The sequence below is a fragment of the Ptychodera flava genome, chromosome 18 (assembly GCF_041260155.1).
Source record: "Ptychodera flava strain L36383 chromosome 18, AS_Pfla_20210202, whole genome shotgun sequence".
Taxonomy (NCBI): Eukaryota; Metazoa; Hemichordata; class Enteropneusta; family Ptychoderidae; genus Ptychodera; species Ptychodera flava.
Window position 1 is genome coordinate 7,154,357 of NC_091945.1, and position 16,622 is coordinate 7,170,978.

Sequence of the window (16,622 nt, forward strand, 5' to 3'; positions counted from 1 at the left end):
TAACAGATCTAAGTTATTTCCTTGAGGGGGGACTATGGCCCGGTTCACATTACAAATCGTGGGGTCCGCACGGCCACGGTGTTGGTATGTCGGTGTTGCCCGAGGAAACACGGCTGGCTAGCGAAGTTGATCATCACACAGTGGCGACGTTGGTTTTTTCTAGAGAAACTGTAGACAGAGAGTCTGCCTCCTCGTCGTGGTGCAGTAGTCGCGTGTCACTCATTTTCTGGTTCCATCTTTCGATCTGACCAAACAATGTTTATTTTGCCGACATTTTGGGCCAATTTCTTCCATTTTTGCAAGGCCGAATCAGTCAGCAGAGACCCAGGGCGCGGCAGAGACCTGACCCCTAGCTAGGCATGTTGACACGATGTTGCAATTTCATGAACCGTTACCATGCATCAAATACGCATGCGTACATATTCAAATAGTAAAAATGACGTTTCAAATTCTGTGCTTTACTCTCGCAAACAGTACGTACCAAAACAGCAATTTATTCGGTAATTAAATCAATTTACTCAAATTACAGTCATCCCCGTGTTCCTGTTAATGGTCGAATCTGCAAATGAAATTGTTGTGGATTTTTCTATAAAGTTAAATCTTCGAAATATGAAGGTCAATTCTGATCCATATTGCAACTTTAACACTGTGGAGTTCACTGTCGTCATGGCCACATTACAAGACTAGATAGCCTACTGATCTGAAAAATTCTAAACACTGTCCCGGTGTAATTTCAGTAACAGCCCGGAGAATCGCATATTCCATATTGTCAAGAGCAAGTCGTTGATAAAATGGTCTCTTGAATATAGTCTTGAGACATCTAAATGCAAATTCTGCTGCATTGAAGTCCGGGGAGTATGTGGGAGTGAAGATGTATTCAATGCCTAAATTATCCAAAAACTGGGATAATATGTCACCTCCTCTGTTATGATGAGTGGGACAGTTGTCGACTACGACGACATCGCCGGGAGAGAGAGCTGATAGGGCGTTCTCCATAACTGTTTCTGCAGCTTCACTGAAAAACTGAAGATATCTATCCGTGTTAGATGGTCCCTGGACAACGTTTGCATGTGCGACCCCGAAAGGACTGACGAGTAAATTTAAAGTGAAACTTGCTCCCGGATTGTAACGTTGTATTTCGACAGCAGGCAGTCCAATTGGTGAATGTCCGTACGTCCTATTCGATGTCTGGAGCGTAAAGCCACTCTCATCAAAAAATCGCAGTCGCATAGGGTCGATATTGTGTAAAACATTGAGATAAGCTTGAGTATACATCAAATTAGCCTGGCTGAATCTTTCCCGTGCTGGCCTTATCATTTTCTTGCGGGTCCACTTGCCTTGAAGAAGACGATGTCGTACAGCACGACAAATGGTAGCCTCTGATACGATCACGTTGGCATTTTCTTCAAGTTTCCTTTGTATTTCTCGGTAAGTCATCGACGGGGTTTCTGTCTTCATGAGTTCAATATATCTCAAATCATCACACCAAAGTTTCTTGCAAAGTTTGTTTCCAGGACATTTCTTCGGAGATACGGAACCTGTATCACAATAACGTTCCCAGATTGTTGTCACAGTACTACGATCAACTTTGTGCTCTCTTGCACATTTACTTATCACACCATACGGTATACTGCGACTTACTTCATCTGCACCTAGTTCCTTTAATTTGTCGACCAAAGCACGTCTGTAGTCGTTTCCTAGTGGCTTTCCGACTTCATATTCCCTGCCATTAGAATTGGTTTTCCTGAATGCCATGATGCCGGCCAGTGGTCGTGGTTTTTTCTGCTCTGTAATACGTGGCTCATCAAGTATGCAAGTTGGTTTCAGATTGCAATCAGAATCATGTCACTTTTAGCCAACGCTTCCGCTCCTAAAATGTTAAAGTCAAAATAATCTCGATACAGTGAGAACAAATTATTCGTCAACAGTGCTAGTTTTCCTGTCGGTATATTTGTACATGTAACATGGAACTGATGTTCCATCTGTCCCAAAACTAAGAGGAGCAGAGCTGAAGTTTTGTGGCGGGTTTTTATATAATACTTGTTCAAGACAAAATATTTCAGAATTAGAGTTTCCTTTTCGATATTCCTGCCGCCTCTTTGCATGCTTTACCAAACGTCGTAAATCTGTCAATCAAATTGTTTTGTCCACAACAGGCGCGATCTGATAACGATGAGCGGGGAAAGTGATCACGAGACACGGGCTGTCTACACGACTGAACGTGCATATCGCACACGTTGTGAGTGCTGTGGCGGACAACGTGCAAACAATTTTGTCCATTTGTACACCATTTGGACTACATCGGCCATGGCAATGTCAAAGGAGTGCGAGACAGAGCAGATTGACATAAAAGTACACTACAATTACCACAGCCAACAGCGTTGCACTGTCGTCGAGGTTGGATATGACGAATTGTGTTTGATGGATTTTGATGATTTCTGTGGCATGCTGAAACAGGAGGTGAATTATTTGAACCGACTGAGCGTACTGAGGGTCAGTTACAAAGACTCAGAGGGCACCTATGTTGATGTAAACAGCCACCGCAGTTTTGGCAGGTTTCAGCGTTTTTGCGGGAGCAACATCCCAGTTGTCAACGTAAAGATTGATGAGGGGACATCACCAGCTATACTTGTAAGCCGTGAAAACGTTTCGACAACTCCACGTGGTGCTTCTTCTGGTTTTAGACGTACCCTTGACTACTACACAGAGCCGCCAGATGCAAGAGTTGCAAAAAAGCCTAGAGTGTACCTTAGTCCGATCGAGATCGAAATAGAAAGGAAAGAACGAGAGGTCGATGTGAAAACTGCAGAGGTACAGCAACTAACGGAGAGATACCGAGAAATGGAAACTGCATATAATCCCAAAGTATTCAGGGATACGTCCAAAAAGTTGTGCAGAAACTGTCATCAGAGGCTAGGACACACGAAGGCAAACTGTCCATCTGACCAATGCGACAGTGTTCTACTCTGTGGAGAGATAGACATGCACACCGACAGCAAAAAAGAACTGTCAGCTCTCGCACAATTGAAAACGAAAGCGGAGAACGAACTGAAGGGTATCAAGACAGAGCTCGAGGTGAAACGTAACGTGGCTGACTCCATGTGTAACTCGTTCGAAAGTAAAGTGCAGCCATTTCTTATCAACAGCAATCCCGATAAATATCTCCTCAATGGTCGTGTCAGACAAGTGATTGTAAATGCAGACATAGCCATTCTTCGTGCGTATTACAATGGTAAAATTCCAGAAAACATTGAGACTATAAGCGAAGTTTGGCCAGAGATAATCCAGGCAGCCGCAAGCAGACAGGAGAAAAAACGACCCAAGCACACTAACAGTGTACAGAAATTACTTGAATCGCAAGGAATTACTTTTCCAAGCAAGCAGACGTCAAAATCACCCGATACACCAACATGTGCTGGCACAGATGTCATTACCGCAGCGAATGTTAACAAGGGTTTGGTACAAAACGACGCAACTCCATTCAGTAGAGAGCGTGGTGAACGGTACTCTGAACTTTGCAATGTTTCACAACAGACCCGGCCGTACTATCAACCTAGCATGTACTATGAACAGAATGTATTGCCTTACCACCAGTCTATGTTTGCACAAATGCATCCCTATGCGTACATGGCGAATTATGGGCGATACTATAGTATGGCTCTGAATCAACCTTTACACTCGTATCCATTTTCTCCTCGGGCATGTAATGACATTAACACTCAGCCTCCTTTGCCGACTGAACAACCATCGCGCCCGCCATCTCCACCTCCTCCATTTCAATAGTAATGGCGAGTAATTGTCCCAAATGTTCATTCCGTAAGGCAATGCAATATTTTGCTGTTCTTGTTTTTCTTTTAACTTTGAGTGGACTATCACATATCAGAAATTTGAGAAAGAAAAATTTGCTTCGAAATATGTTTCAACTGCTTTCCCGTTTTGCGACCTTACATCAGAGTTACCTTGTTCAATTATCCGTTGATTTCGTATTCTAAACTTCTTTCCGTGAAGTAGTGCACAGTAGATTTTCTCGTGCGAAACACAGACAAAGTCAGCTGTAAGCGGCTTTGGTTTTTTCGTTGACTAAAGATATGTTGACTTTATTTCACCGATTCCAAAGCGAAAGTCGAAGTACATGTTACTCCATTTACTCATGGTCACCACTATATTCACTTTATTCGTGTTCATAAAATAAAATATTAAAAAAGTATGATAAGAGTTATGTATTTTGTTTATTCGTTTTGTAATGTGAGGTATTTGTGCAGCCAAATATCGACTATTTCGACTTGTCTTAGCAGCAACATATGCGATATTTCAATTCATTTTAGCTGGAAGCCGAAACCGTAAAAACAGTTACATTGTAGGTCAGGTGTATCTCTCAGTCTAGACAGAGCGGCTGTCCCATGCTGGTTTACTGTAATTAATCAAGGAGTCGGTGGCTTTGAAATGTGTCGTGATACTCAAGCTTATCGTTTGTGTTGTACGTGAAATGTGTCTGTCTCGTACGCCGAGTTGCGGTGCCTAGGTGAAATCCACTGTATCATTCTTGAACATTTTACACAGAGATTTACATACTAACGCCATATGGTCCGAATAGTACGATGGTGCCACAGTCGCTTGCAGTTCGATACACCGCGAGGGCCGCTGTATGCATTAGAAAATTTGGAAGTTGGGAAAGAAAATGGCCGCGATGCACATGTATCGCCGAATTCGGAGACTACTTTTCCTCACAAAGCCAAAAATTATTCAAAAACAAGAACAAACAACAACAAACAAACAAACAAACAAAAAATGGTTTTTACTGTGCATTCTGTAACCCCTAAAGGCTCTCGCCAGGTATCGAACAACAAGCGATTGTCGATGGGGCATATTAAATCCTGTTCTACCATTTACCATATGCATGTCTATTTTCTTATATATATCAGCAGGGGCATGACCTGGTCCTTGGAATGATGACGTCAACAAAACATATCTTACACGTAGCCTGCCAATATCTCCTAATGAGGTACATGATCAGTTTTGTCATCAATCTGAGAGAGCACCAACTCCGGCATTTAAATCTCCCGCTAAAATGGCAATACTTTCCGGAGAGTCCGAACAAATGTTAACAAGATAATTATCTATTTTTTTCAATCTCAGAAGTGGCATTTCCACAAAGAAGAAAACAACCTAGGATCACAGTCACTATTATCACATGCAAAGAAAGACTTGTCCGATTCAATGAAAACGCATTTTTAAAGATCACTTTGTATTCTTTTAACTTTAACCAGCCACTTTCTGGTGAAAATCAATTCTCCGTCACTTGTTTACCTCCTTTTGACAACACATTACAATCACGCGACGCATACATAGAATATTCTTTTGTAACAAAAGTTTCCTCAAAACAAACAACCTCGAAACATTGACAAAAAGGAATAAACTCAGAATTACGGGAATGTTATTTTCAGCACCGTATCTTCCATACAAGAATGGATGATTCTTTATGACATTGAATACTTTGCCATTGGCCCTACCCTCTATTTTGGTCTATCGCTATCAAACTTGACATTTCGTTCAACTATCAGACCTGTTTCTTCATTAACACTGAAGATACGCTTGGAAGTAGTATCTTTAACCACAAGTTTGTCGTACTGTAGATAAGCTTTCAAATCCTTACTGTGTCCGAAGAAAGAACGACGATGTTCCCACAGTTTAGAACGAATCTTACGAATTCTTCTCGTTACGTCTTCACTGATAGAAATACCTGTGCCCTTAAGCTTAAAGGCTTTACGGAGAACTTGTTCGCGATCTTTATAACTTCCAAATCTGGTGACAATAGGCTTCGAACCGCGAACGATAGGTGCATTTAGGTTTCTGTGAGCCCAGTCAATGACGATCTTACCCTTTAGTCCCAATTGGTTACGAACTAAACGCTTCACTTTTTCTTCAGACTCTTCCCAACTCTCATTTAAATTTACAAAGTCTTGTGGCACTCCGAAGAAAACGAGATTGTTTCTTCTTTCTCTATTCTCCAGATCATCTTTCTCCTTTTTAATGTCATTTATAGACTTCTTCATTTCGGCGATTTCTGATTTTAGACTTTCAACAGAATCTCCCCCTGATGTTACGGTGTTACTGGTAGCATCAGAATCCTCCGATAGTTTATCTACAGCACCCTTCAACTCTTTTACTCTTTCAGATTCTTCTTGAAGTTGTTCTTTTACGTCATTAATGTCCTCTTCAACGTTTTCAAGCCTAATCTGCAATGGCATATGAGTTATAGCAGTACTTACGTTCTCATTTGAAGCGCTTGATGACATCACTGTGGTCGCCGATACTTTCGCCAGATCAGCACGTTCAGATAGTAGTGTGTCCTCAATACAGCTGATATTGTGTATGGTTTCTTTCGTGGAAGGCTCTCGCACAGCGAGCTTCCCGTGAACAGCAGTAAACCTCTGCTCAAAAGAAGTTTTCATCGAAGAAAGTTGTTTTTTTAGATCCTTAACCTCAGCAACAACGCGATCTTTACACTGTGATTCGACGGCAAATTGGGTGGCTGCTAACTTTCGCTGGAATTCCGCCCACACACGGTTAACATTGTCACATAGTTTATCCATACGATCAGTTAGAAAATATCTGTCTTCTCCTGGGTATTTTAGATCGGTTACGCCATAATCACCTTCTGTATCTGATGATGCAATACATTTATCTGCAACAGTGACCGGAGAAGTAATGTCAGAGAATGGTTTTATTGATCTCAAATATCTTTCAAAATGGCTGAACATGCAACTCGTCGAAAACTCTTTTCCCCCATGCTTCAATATACCTGCCACTGCAATTGGCTTCTCCAATAACAAATAAGTGTGGAAAAATGTTCACATACGATGACCGCAGAGGTTACCTAAGTGTGATTGAACTGACAGATTATAGGAAGATTTTCGAAGTACAGAAGGATTACTCATACTGTATTAATATTATTATTATTATTATTATTATTATTATTATTATTATTATTGACCTTTATTTAAAGAGTGTAGTCTGAGTCACAAAATATTGTAATTTGCATCAGAGCCCTCCTAAGAATTCGAAAAATTACATGCGTAGAGATAGAAAAGAAATAGAGCAAGCGTACAAAATAACAAGAGTAGCATCTTTATTATATCACAAAAATATTTTATCTAAATCTAGCCTAAATCTAACTTCATCGAAAGACAGTCACTCAACATTACTTCGAAAGTGTTATTAGAGGACAAAGTTGAACTGCTTCTAATAGAAGGGTAATTGTATTCTGGACTCTCGCAGCACGAAAGGAGAGAGACTTTTGACCTGTGACAGATTTGAATTTTGGAAGATACAAATAACCTGGCATTACGGGTGTTCGATGAAATTCGATGAAAAACAGCAGTCAAATAAGTGGGTGCGATGCCATTCAAGGACTTAAACGCCAAAGTCGCAGTAAAATAGACTATACATAGGTCAATCGGTAACCTGTGCAACGAGTGTATTAACTAATTTAAAATGTACCGACTATTGCAACAAAATAGGTACATCATTTTTCCGACTCCCTCAGTTGAACCTTTCGAGAATGTCATAAGATTCATTATAATTTTGATGAACTTACTTGAACAAAGTGCTGTAAGAAGTTATGCAAACCTTTGCAGTGTTGTAGAGACAAAAAGCTATTTGTATACTGTCGTTTGTATAATCCCCCAATGATTTACACAATTTAAGCTGAAGTTTATTCATCTAATTCAATGGAACGTTATTTGTTCAACTGGAATCAGGAGACGATCGAAGCTTATGTCCGAACTTAATGTAAAATTGAGTCTAACTGACCGGTCGATGGTCGCGCGACCTTGAAAGTTAATAAGATGACAAAATCAGAGTATGTCAAGAGCCTCCTTTCTTAAATTGAAAATAATGATGAATTGTTCAACACACCTGCTGATTCATGGATGTAATTTTCTGTATGCTTGTTTACTTCTTTGGCCAGGTCTACACGCTTAATATATTCGAAATGTTCACACAGAAATTTCACGTCGCCTGTGCTAATCAGCCCCATCTCTTCCAACAGATTAAAAAGGACTTTGGCATCTCCAGATTGTTCAATATCCATTCGTTTTTGCTTCTTGATACCAAAATCCTGACAGAGGTAAGCCAGATCACAAACTTCTTCTGCAAAAGAGCATTGCACCACGAGGTTTATAAATGACATGTAAACATTCCTTCAGGTGGCCACGAACTGGTTCATGGAAAGATCATTTAACATGAATCAAAAGTGCTAAATGTTCATTTCTACGAGAAAACAGACATGTTAGTGTTTGTTCTCAGTGATATTCTTTGCTGCATTGGACATATCTCATGCTTTAAAAACATGTTACACGAACTTTGGAAAGTCAGTTTTTGGCCTTACCTTTACTTAAGCTATTCGAGATACCATACAATAGAGTCCGAAATGCTGTAATTTTCAGTCGAAGTGGCGATGACGTCGTTAATGAATCTACAATTTAAACGAAATTGACTTTAAACAGAACTGCTTATTCCGGAAAAGTTAAAGTTAAAATGTTTTGATACTCATCAAAATCAAATGAGAACTACCTAACTGTCTATCTGACAGTTTTGTTGGCGCAAGGAATGAAGACCAGATTCCAAATTTTAATACGAAGCTGATTGAATGCACAAATATTTCGGCTTAGATAAACATCTTGTGAGAAAAGTCATCTTAAAAAAGAGATTCATACTGACCACATAAGAGGATAATCCTTGACAGAATGTCCAGGATGAAACACACTGCCTTATTAGGTGTGTGACTTTGAGGTTTTTTTTCAGATTTTGCATAACCTGATCAACAATTGTTATGCATCATATGATGCCAAATGTATGAGTGTAAAATGTAGATTAAGGAAAGGGGAACATAAACATGAGATATATTGACGTAAGCGACAATTTGGAATATTGTTCGTTCATTTTTCCACCCTTGGTTATTGCTCATTGGACTGTTCTTATAAGTAGAAAAATGAATAGTCCGAACTCTGAAAAAATCGATTTGAGCAAACATGAATTCTAATTATTATTGAATAAATCGATCTGAGCAAACATAAATTCTGATAAATATATTGTATGAACTTTTGAATGCCTTGTCTGTTCAGTCGGTTGAAGTGATTTTTTCATCATATGAATGTTATTGGGTACGATCAATTTTGCCCATACTATTGACGAAATAATAGAAGACATGCTATTTGGGTACTTTTGGCAGATATTAACTTATTTTCAGGACTCAATGTTTATGAGTAGTATCTTTACAGGCACCTTTCACAATGATATTAAAACTTGTCTTGAGTTGTGTCCTTAGTCGCTATTCTTGCTGTTGTTCTTAATCGGTAATACTTCCAAGAATGTAAGATTTTAATGAAGCATCTTACTCCTTAATTGATTTTCAAGAACACCTATACGTAAACGTTTTCTTCATTAAAGTGAAACATGTCTTGCGGCTAGCTTTTGACGAGAGTATTAATTCATCATCACCTTCACTGGTGCTGTCGGCTAGGGGATACAATGGTCAATTGTCGGTCTGGAGTGGTCACTGGCTATCACTATGCTATCATAAGTAGAGTCAAATATCTAACTTAATACCTTCTTGTCCGATTCTTGCCAGGTAGACCGATGGCAACAGGCAACTTATAGATTACCAGTCTTATTCTTACCTTGCTGAGGTTGTCTTTTATCAGATGGCAGGGAATCTTCTGTCCTCTTCGGTTTGTTCTTGTTGATCCCTATAGGTGCTGTAATTTCATGCCGGCAATGTGTCTTTTGTTGGGTCGGAAAGCTGGTAGTTTTGTTTGTTCTACTCTGAAAGAAACCAACTGCTGCTGCCGAACTACCTTTTTCGTCATGATGAGGTTGTTGTACCATTTTGCCACTGTCTGATATTTTCGGTTTTGCCCCTGCATTGCAATGACTAATCACAGCTTCTTTGGCTTTTACATCTTCATGATTTATTGGCATGCTCGTCCTGAGTGAAGACGTTGATGCAACGTAAACATCTCCACCTGCGTATCCACGTTTTTGGTAATTGAACTCTTCTCTCATGTTGCCGTTCTGTCGTACATCGTCCTCACTTGCAGTTTCGTGAGTTTGTTCTATGTAATTGTCTTTGAGTTTAATATGAGCTCCAGAACTTGTCGGTCCTTGTATCGTGGGATCTATCAGCTTTCCAGCTTCTGTGGTTTCTTTGATTGGTTTCTTGGCGTAACCTTGGGACGTTTCATGGGATGAAATATTCATTTTACTCAATGGCTTCTGCTTTATCTCTAACTCTACTTCTGAAGTTTGAGACGGACAGTCTTCTGGTTTGTATTCTTTTAAACCGTTTTCTGCATTTGTATCTCTTTCGTGTGGAGTCATTGGTGCAGGATTGTAATGGTAGGTATGGTTGTGGCTGTTTGTCGTTGCTTGTGTTACTGAAGAAAGGGAATTTTCCTTTGTAACTTCTACCTGTCCCACTTCATCTGTTAGTTGTTTGGTTTCCGCGTTTTCTATGACCGGACCCTGAAGCTTGACATCATTTTGCAACATCTCGCTGAGTGATGAAGATATTTGATGATCCAGCTCCCGCTTCGTTTCTACCTCTGAATTTCCTGAACCACAGTCCTTATGTATGTTTGCACTTACTCTGGCTGCTGTATTTGGATCCCGTTCATTTAGTTGATTCTTTGGCGCTGGATTGCAACTGCGGTCTCGGTCGTCATCGTCATCTCCGGTCACTTGTGTTGGTAAGGAGATGTTATCGGCATCTTCTTGCGAGCCTTCAAAACATGATATAGGCTTAACCAGGAAAGTCGACATTGTATTCTTATCTAGCAACTTCCAAGCAGAATCAAAAGGGTAGAGCTTCAACACCCGAGCATGTCTTTTAAAGCTTGTGCTGTTATTGGATAATACGAAGAGAACAGAAAAAAAATAAAATAGACGCTTTGACAGAAAAACACTGCTGAGTAATTATTAACATTCAAGCGCATAAAATTTTGTCCTCGTAAAACAAGGTTCAATATCAATCACCAGATTTAGACACGTGACTCACGATATAGTTGTTACCCAGTGACTGGCAAAACAACTTCGTCGTCTGCACAGTGCAGTGCACGCGGTACGCGCATGAGCGGATATGACATCATTTGAATACGCACATAACCGAATATGACATCATTTGATATAAAAGAATATTCAGTAAAAGCATCTCAACGGCTGCGAGTAATTCCTGACTTCCTTTATTTTTAGTAAAAGTGATTCCTAATTGAAGAAAAGTTGAGCGTGCACATAAAGTTATTTCTCGAGTGGCTTCGAACTCACAGCGTACGGCACCCAGTCACGTATAGCGAAGACATCACATTCAAAACCGCTCTGCAAAATCCCAAAAGGAGTGATTCAATAACCAGGCTAAGATGTTTTAATAATTCTAAGTGCATCCAACCAAAAAACCTGTAGATTTCATATTGTTTCAGGAGGCAGCTAATGTGTGTTTTAACACTATCAATCGTATATGGTTTGTTTCAATTTAAGATACTGTAAAACATTTCCACACCCCTACACAATTAAACGTCGTTGACAAATACTTCAAAAAAACCCGATCGTAACCCCACTTCATGTAAAGATTTGAGTAATGGGTACAAAGTATTCATGTTCTATCATGTTAATTTTAGGTTAGTTAATTTTATTGGTGGATGGTTATGGCTATTTTCTATATCAATAGGAGCACCAAGAGCGAATTCAAATATCATTTGTATTTAAAGAAACAACTTCTATCAGTTTTCGAACCGAGGCAATGTTAGACTGGTTTGGATTTAAATCGTTGCTGTTTATACAAAACACTTAAGCTGAGAATAGTCTATCTACCAAAGCAAGACTCTTGAAACATCCAACGTCACATCCCGAACTTAGTATTTTACTTGGAGGTCCAAATAACTTTTACTTTTATAAATGTACGCTGGTTAACTGTTTGTTTTAAGTTCATCTGAATGTCAACATATGCCGCTATAATCATGCTTTCTGTTACAGAATACTTAACTGAAAATTTGGTTGCTATCAGGAGCAAACGATTATTGAACGATTCGGGACTGTATGCCCAACAGAAAAAAATAACAAAAAAAAGAGGACGATTCAGTTCATATGGTGATTTTGTAGAGAGACATGGCCATCTCTCTTTCAAACTGTTAAATCAAGGTTACACCAGAGCAAGACTTGTCTCTACATTCAAACGCTTTTTTGGCAGGTATCGCAAGCTGGTTGATAAATACGATATCTCTCTTCGACAAATTATCACTGATGGCATCGGTGACATGGGGCCTTAGTTAGTGACCACTACCTATCTGACTTACAGATTGATATATGGCGGGTGCCACGTGTGGGGCAGGATGCGCTTACTATTTTCGAAACAACTGACATCACTTCTTGGTCTTTTGGCCAGAAGTCCATATATCTTTCTTTCATGAATTTGACTTTGTTTGTGTACCGTCTATTTACTGTCTGTTCTGTGCTGTTTTGTGTCTATGTTTACAACTATTGTCTTACAAATTTTGACCTAGTGTTATTGGGTTATGGATTGGTATGATTGCGATTATTTTGAGATGCTGAGCTTTCTCGATCCATATTTCTTCCTCATGCTTAGTCCTTCGTGAACTCAGGCTCTCACCTTCGCTTGTGACTATTGCCATGTCTTCTGACGTTCCTTGTCCTTAGCCTTTTTCTTCTGCACTGTGTTTTCAAACGCTTACTAAGGTCTACGTCTTCGATCCTTTGTCTCACTTCACTAACTTCTCTTAACAAAGTATGCATTGTATCACCAACTTGTTGAATCGGTTTAGTCAAAGCTTCCATACAATTGCCGTATTGTGCAAACCATAACATCATATCTTGTCTTAGTGCCACCAGCTGTTCCAAAATATTAGATGCAGTATTTTGTGCGGTTCCTTCTGGACCATTGGTTATTCCTAGGCCAACCTCAGGGTATTTAGTTTTACTTGTTCCCGGTCGAGTAGCATCGATATTACCTTCCTTCGGCCCTGGATTCGATTCAACGTCACCGGCACACAAGAGTAACATCAACAGGACAAACTTCAGTGACAATGAAACGTAGGACCTCTTAATAATCAGGCATGATATTCTTACCATCCTTTTCGGCTTTGGTATGAAACAACCGATTTTCACTCTCCACTGCTCCAGGGAGACTCCCATCTTTTTTGATAACAGTCAGGTCTTTCAATTAGTTATTACCACATGTACTGGAGAGATTAGTTGTAGAGACGGTTCACTCGACAGTCAACAACTGCAATAACGAAATAAATAAATATGCATGCATTATACTCAAGAATTTATATCATGCAAATACATACGTCAAAGAATGACCCATTCACATCCTATTTCTGTCAGCTCAATTAGCAGTTTCTGCTAAATTTAAACATGGCAACACATGAAATAAAACCGTGAACAGAAAGTGTTTCAGATTTCAGGATGAGTAATTCTAGTGTGATTATCATTCATCTCTATTTCAAGAATTGTTTTGTGAACACTCAACAACAGACCGGCATTTTATTTTAATTTGGGCAGAGTTGCATCTCTATTACACTGACCGTAAATGCAATTCCTTTTTAGTTGTGTTTTCACTTTGCAGAAATAATGATCTGACCTTCACCTCATTCAAGGCTTAGGGATTCCTATCCATCACATATCAATTTTTGTGTCATGTCCTCCCAGAATGCAAAGGTCGGTAAAGAGGTTAGGTATACATGCGTGCAGCAATTTAATCTTTCACACTCGTACTACCTAATAACGACTACATAGGGTCAATTGACAATATAGCACGATGTCAAATTTAACAACATATTAATATTCTAATTGTGCATTCGCTCATTGCAGCAGTTACCCACCTTCCTACAAATCTCGTCCAAAGGTTTTATTGTCAATTAAAGGAATATGACCGATTTAAATGCCAGCATGACAAAGTGGGCTATTTATGGTTATCAAGTCAATTTGACCTATCGGCAGTTTTGTCTGTTCTGTGCTATGGGTAAAATATTAAATCATGGTGCCATCATGTTAAGTGTTACGCGTTTTCTGGGGAGTCAACATAGCTACTTGTAAGATATATTTGCATAAAGGCATACTAATTAATTTTTTTCAGAACAACTTTTGTCCATTTGATGTGATATCGTTACTTCTGTAGTTAGTAAGCTTACAAAAATGTTGTGAAGAAAACTTCAGCGTATTTATCAAACTCTTTTGAGCGGCATGCAGTAATTTTGTGAATAATCCAAACAAAGGCAGAAACATGACCTGTATACTGACAATAAATGTCAAAACAGTGATACATAATTCTTGAACCTTAAAACTCTACCGAACTCTGTAGTGACCTTTGACCCCGTGGTCTTAAAATGACCCACTTCTGTTAATCATTAGCAACAACAGTCATTGAGGGTAGCGAACATACGATGTACTGCAAAACAAACAAATTATTGGCAAGGTTGAAGACGGATACAGGTGTAGCTGATCAAGATAACATCATTTTTGCCATTGGGGAGACTTTTTCTGTTACAGTGCTAGGCAACCATCTAATCGGATGGCCAGAGAAAAACGTTGTTCCTCGGATTTTCTCAGAAAGACAACAGAGGGAGCGAGCGATGTATGTCTGAACAATAACTTAGGATATGTAAAATGGCAAAAAGAGTCCACCAGGCGGCCATATTGGAGCATATTGGATTACACGATGTATTTGTGATTTGGCATGGATATATACCACGGTATGTTATCCGTATACACAGCTGACATTAACTAGTAGCAGCATTTCCAAGAAATGGGTTGACTTGCGGACGGACACATTGAATGAACTTTGATTGAAACTTCAGCACAGCGTTGTTTGGAAGTATCCTCTGCAAGTAATGCGAGTGTATAGGTGTACGCAATGAAGGTAAGACAATTACGACTCCTTGGTGTTGCATGGTGTCATATTGCATTCCATATATCTGGTTAAAATTTGCAAGGATACTTAGAATTGCCTAGTCCCGATAACATGAAAATCTATAACAATACAACTACTGCACACGAAAGAACGACATTAGTATAAGTTTTATTATCAGATAATTTAGTTTACAGCAACAGTTCTAAAACTGTTGGCATCTTTATATTAATTTCCGTCACATCACTAAGGTGTTTTAAATAGAGTGGAAACATTTGTCAGAGGTAATGAATATTCAGGGAACGTAATTCCATACCCAAGCCGTGAGGTAATACTTTCGTTTTATTACGACACGTGTAAGTGGTTGACTGTTAAAGTGCATGGAGTCTCATACTGTTGATGAGGTAAACATGGTCGAATCCTGGTTTGATCTTGAGCTTTCGGTTGCAGGGGCAACGTTTGCTGACTTACTATTTCCTATGCTTTTAGGTTGTCATGGTAATTGTTCTTAAACAGTACTGTGCAAACTATATAAGTCTGAACAAAAATAGGTGGCTTTATGATTATAAACAGCAGAGGTTTTATAACTCTTTGAGTAAGAGGTCATAGACTTGGTTTCACATCTTGTTAGAAAGATAAGAGTGTAAAAATGTTTTGGCCTGGTCTCACGTGGCAGGTGCCATTGTGAGTGTCGCTCTGTAGGGCCTGCAATGAGCCTATCTAATGTTATCGCTTTAAGACTACGCATAGAATTGTATTTGCTAAGACGTTTTTGAAAGATACAACAATTCTGAATGAAAATGACAGATGTTGGAAGTTGTAAAAGCCGGTCAGCAAAAGTAAAACCTGATAACATTTAGTACTAAACGTTTACAGTGTTACGCTATACAGCGCTCACACAAACAATAATAACTGTGCTCGGGATATTCATTTTTAAATTGACGAAAGCTTTCTCTGAAAGTAATGTCAGGATTGTAACTTTTGAAAACATTTGACACCTACCTTATATAATTGTTAAGAACAGTTACAGGTCCAAACTCGTGGAAAATAGCGGTTAACAAGTCCGAAAACTGCAGAGTCGCTGATGTCTTTGTCATGCTGCGAACAAAGCGACTGACCAATGACCGATTTATCCATTGTTCGATCGAACCCTGACCTGTTTGAATGAACTATACATCATTTTTATTTCCAGTTCCAGTAACTATTTTCGGTCTTCCGATAATAAACAATACAAATAAATTTTAAATCAATGGAATAGGGGAGGATTAGATTAATGAAGCAAAATAACCATAGTAAAATCTGTTGTTACGTACATTATCCCTTGTGCGGGAAAATATTTTCGTACTGACATCATCCGCTTTTCGATCAGTGAGTGTTGTCTATAATGAATCGATATTGACTTCTTCGGCTAATACTGTGAACTCGACTTTTAGTGGATTTCACACCACAACCATTCTGTGCTTCAGGTATTTAATTCCCGTAATTGGCACTATGTCATGAGCAACAGGTAAATGAACATTTCCAAATTGCTCTGTCTAATTTTGCCAGAGACTACATACTCTAGCTGGTAAAGCAAGAAATCAATATTAGCTTACCATGTCGCTGTTATAGCCCATTAATGCAATTTGCAACTTGTATGATCTATGTACGAGTACACGCGATGCAACGTATTCTGTTTCATTAGGGGTGGAATGAAAATTGT

General features: G+C 39.2%; 2 protein-coding genes across 2 annotated transcripts; both read right to left on the reverse strand.

Annotated features, from left to right (window-relative positions):
* Nucleotides 1-675: 675 nt before the first annotated feature.
* Nucleotides 676-1,755, reverse strand: LOC139117901 (uncharacterized). The gene has a single exon (XM_070681136.1). The coding sequence runs from the start codon at nucleotides 1,753-1,755 to the stop codon at nucleotides 676-678; it is 1,080 nt and encodes a 359-aa protein (XP_070537237.1).
* Nucleotides 1,756-4,155: 2,400 nt separating this feature from the next.
* On the reverse strand, nucleotides 4,156-16,031 carry LOC139116748 (kinesin-like protein KIF15). Its single transcript, XM_070679380.1, has 6 exons — nucleotides 15,923-16,031; nucleotides 12,662-13,294; nucleotides 9,681-10,900; nucleotides 8,390-8,476; nucleotides 7,918-8,151; nucleotides 4,156-6,685 (listed from the first exon to the last, which is right to left on the reverse strand). The coding sequence occupies exons 2-6, from the start codon at nucleotides 13,201-13,203 to the stop codon at nucleotides 5,514-5,516; spliced, it is 3,255 nt and encodes a 1,084-aa protein (XP_070535481.1). The 5' UTR covers nucleotides 13,204-13,294; nucleotides 15,923-16,031; the 3' UTR covers nucleotides 4,156-5,513.
* Nucleotides 16,032-16,622: the final 591 nt, after the last annotated feature.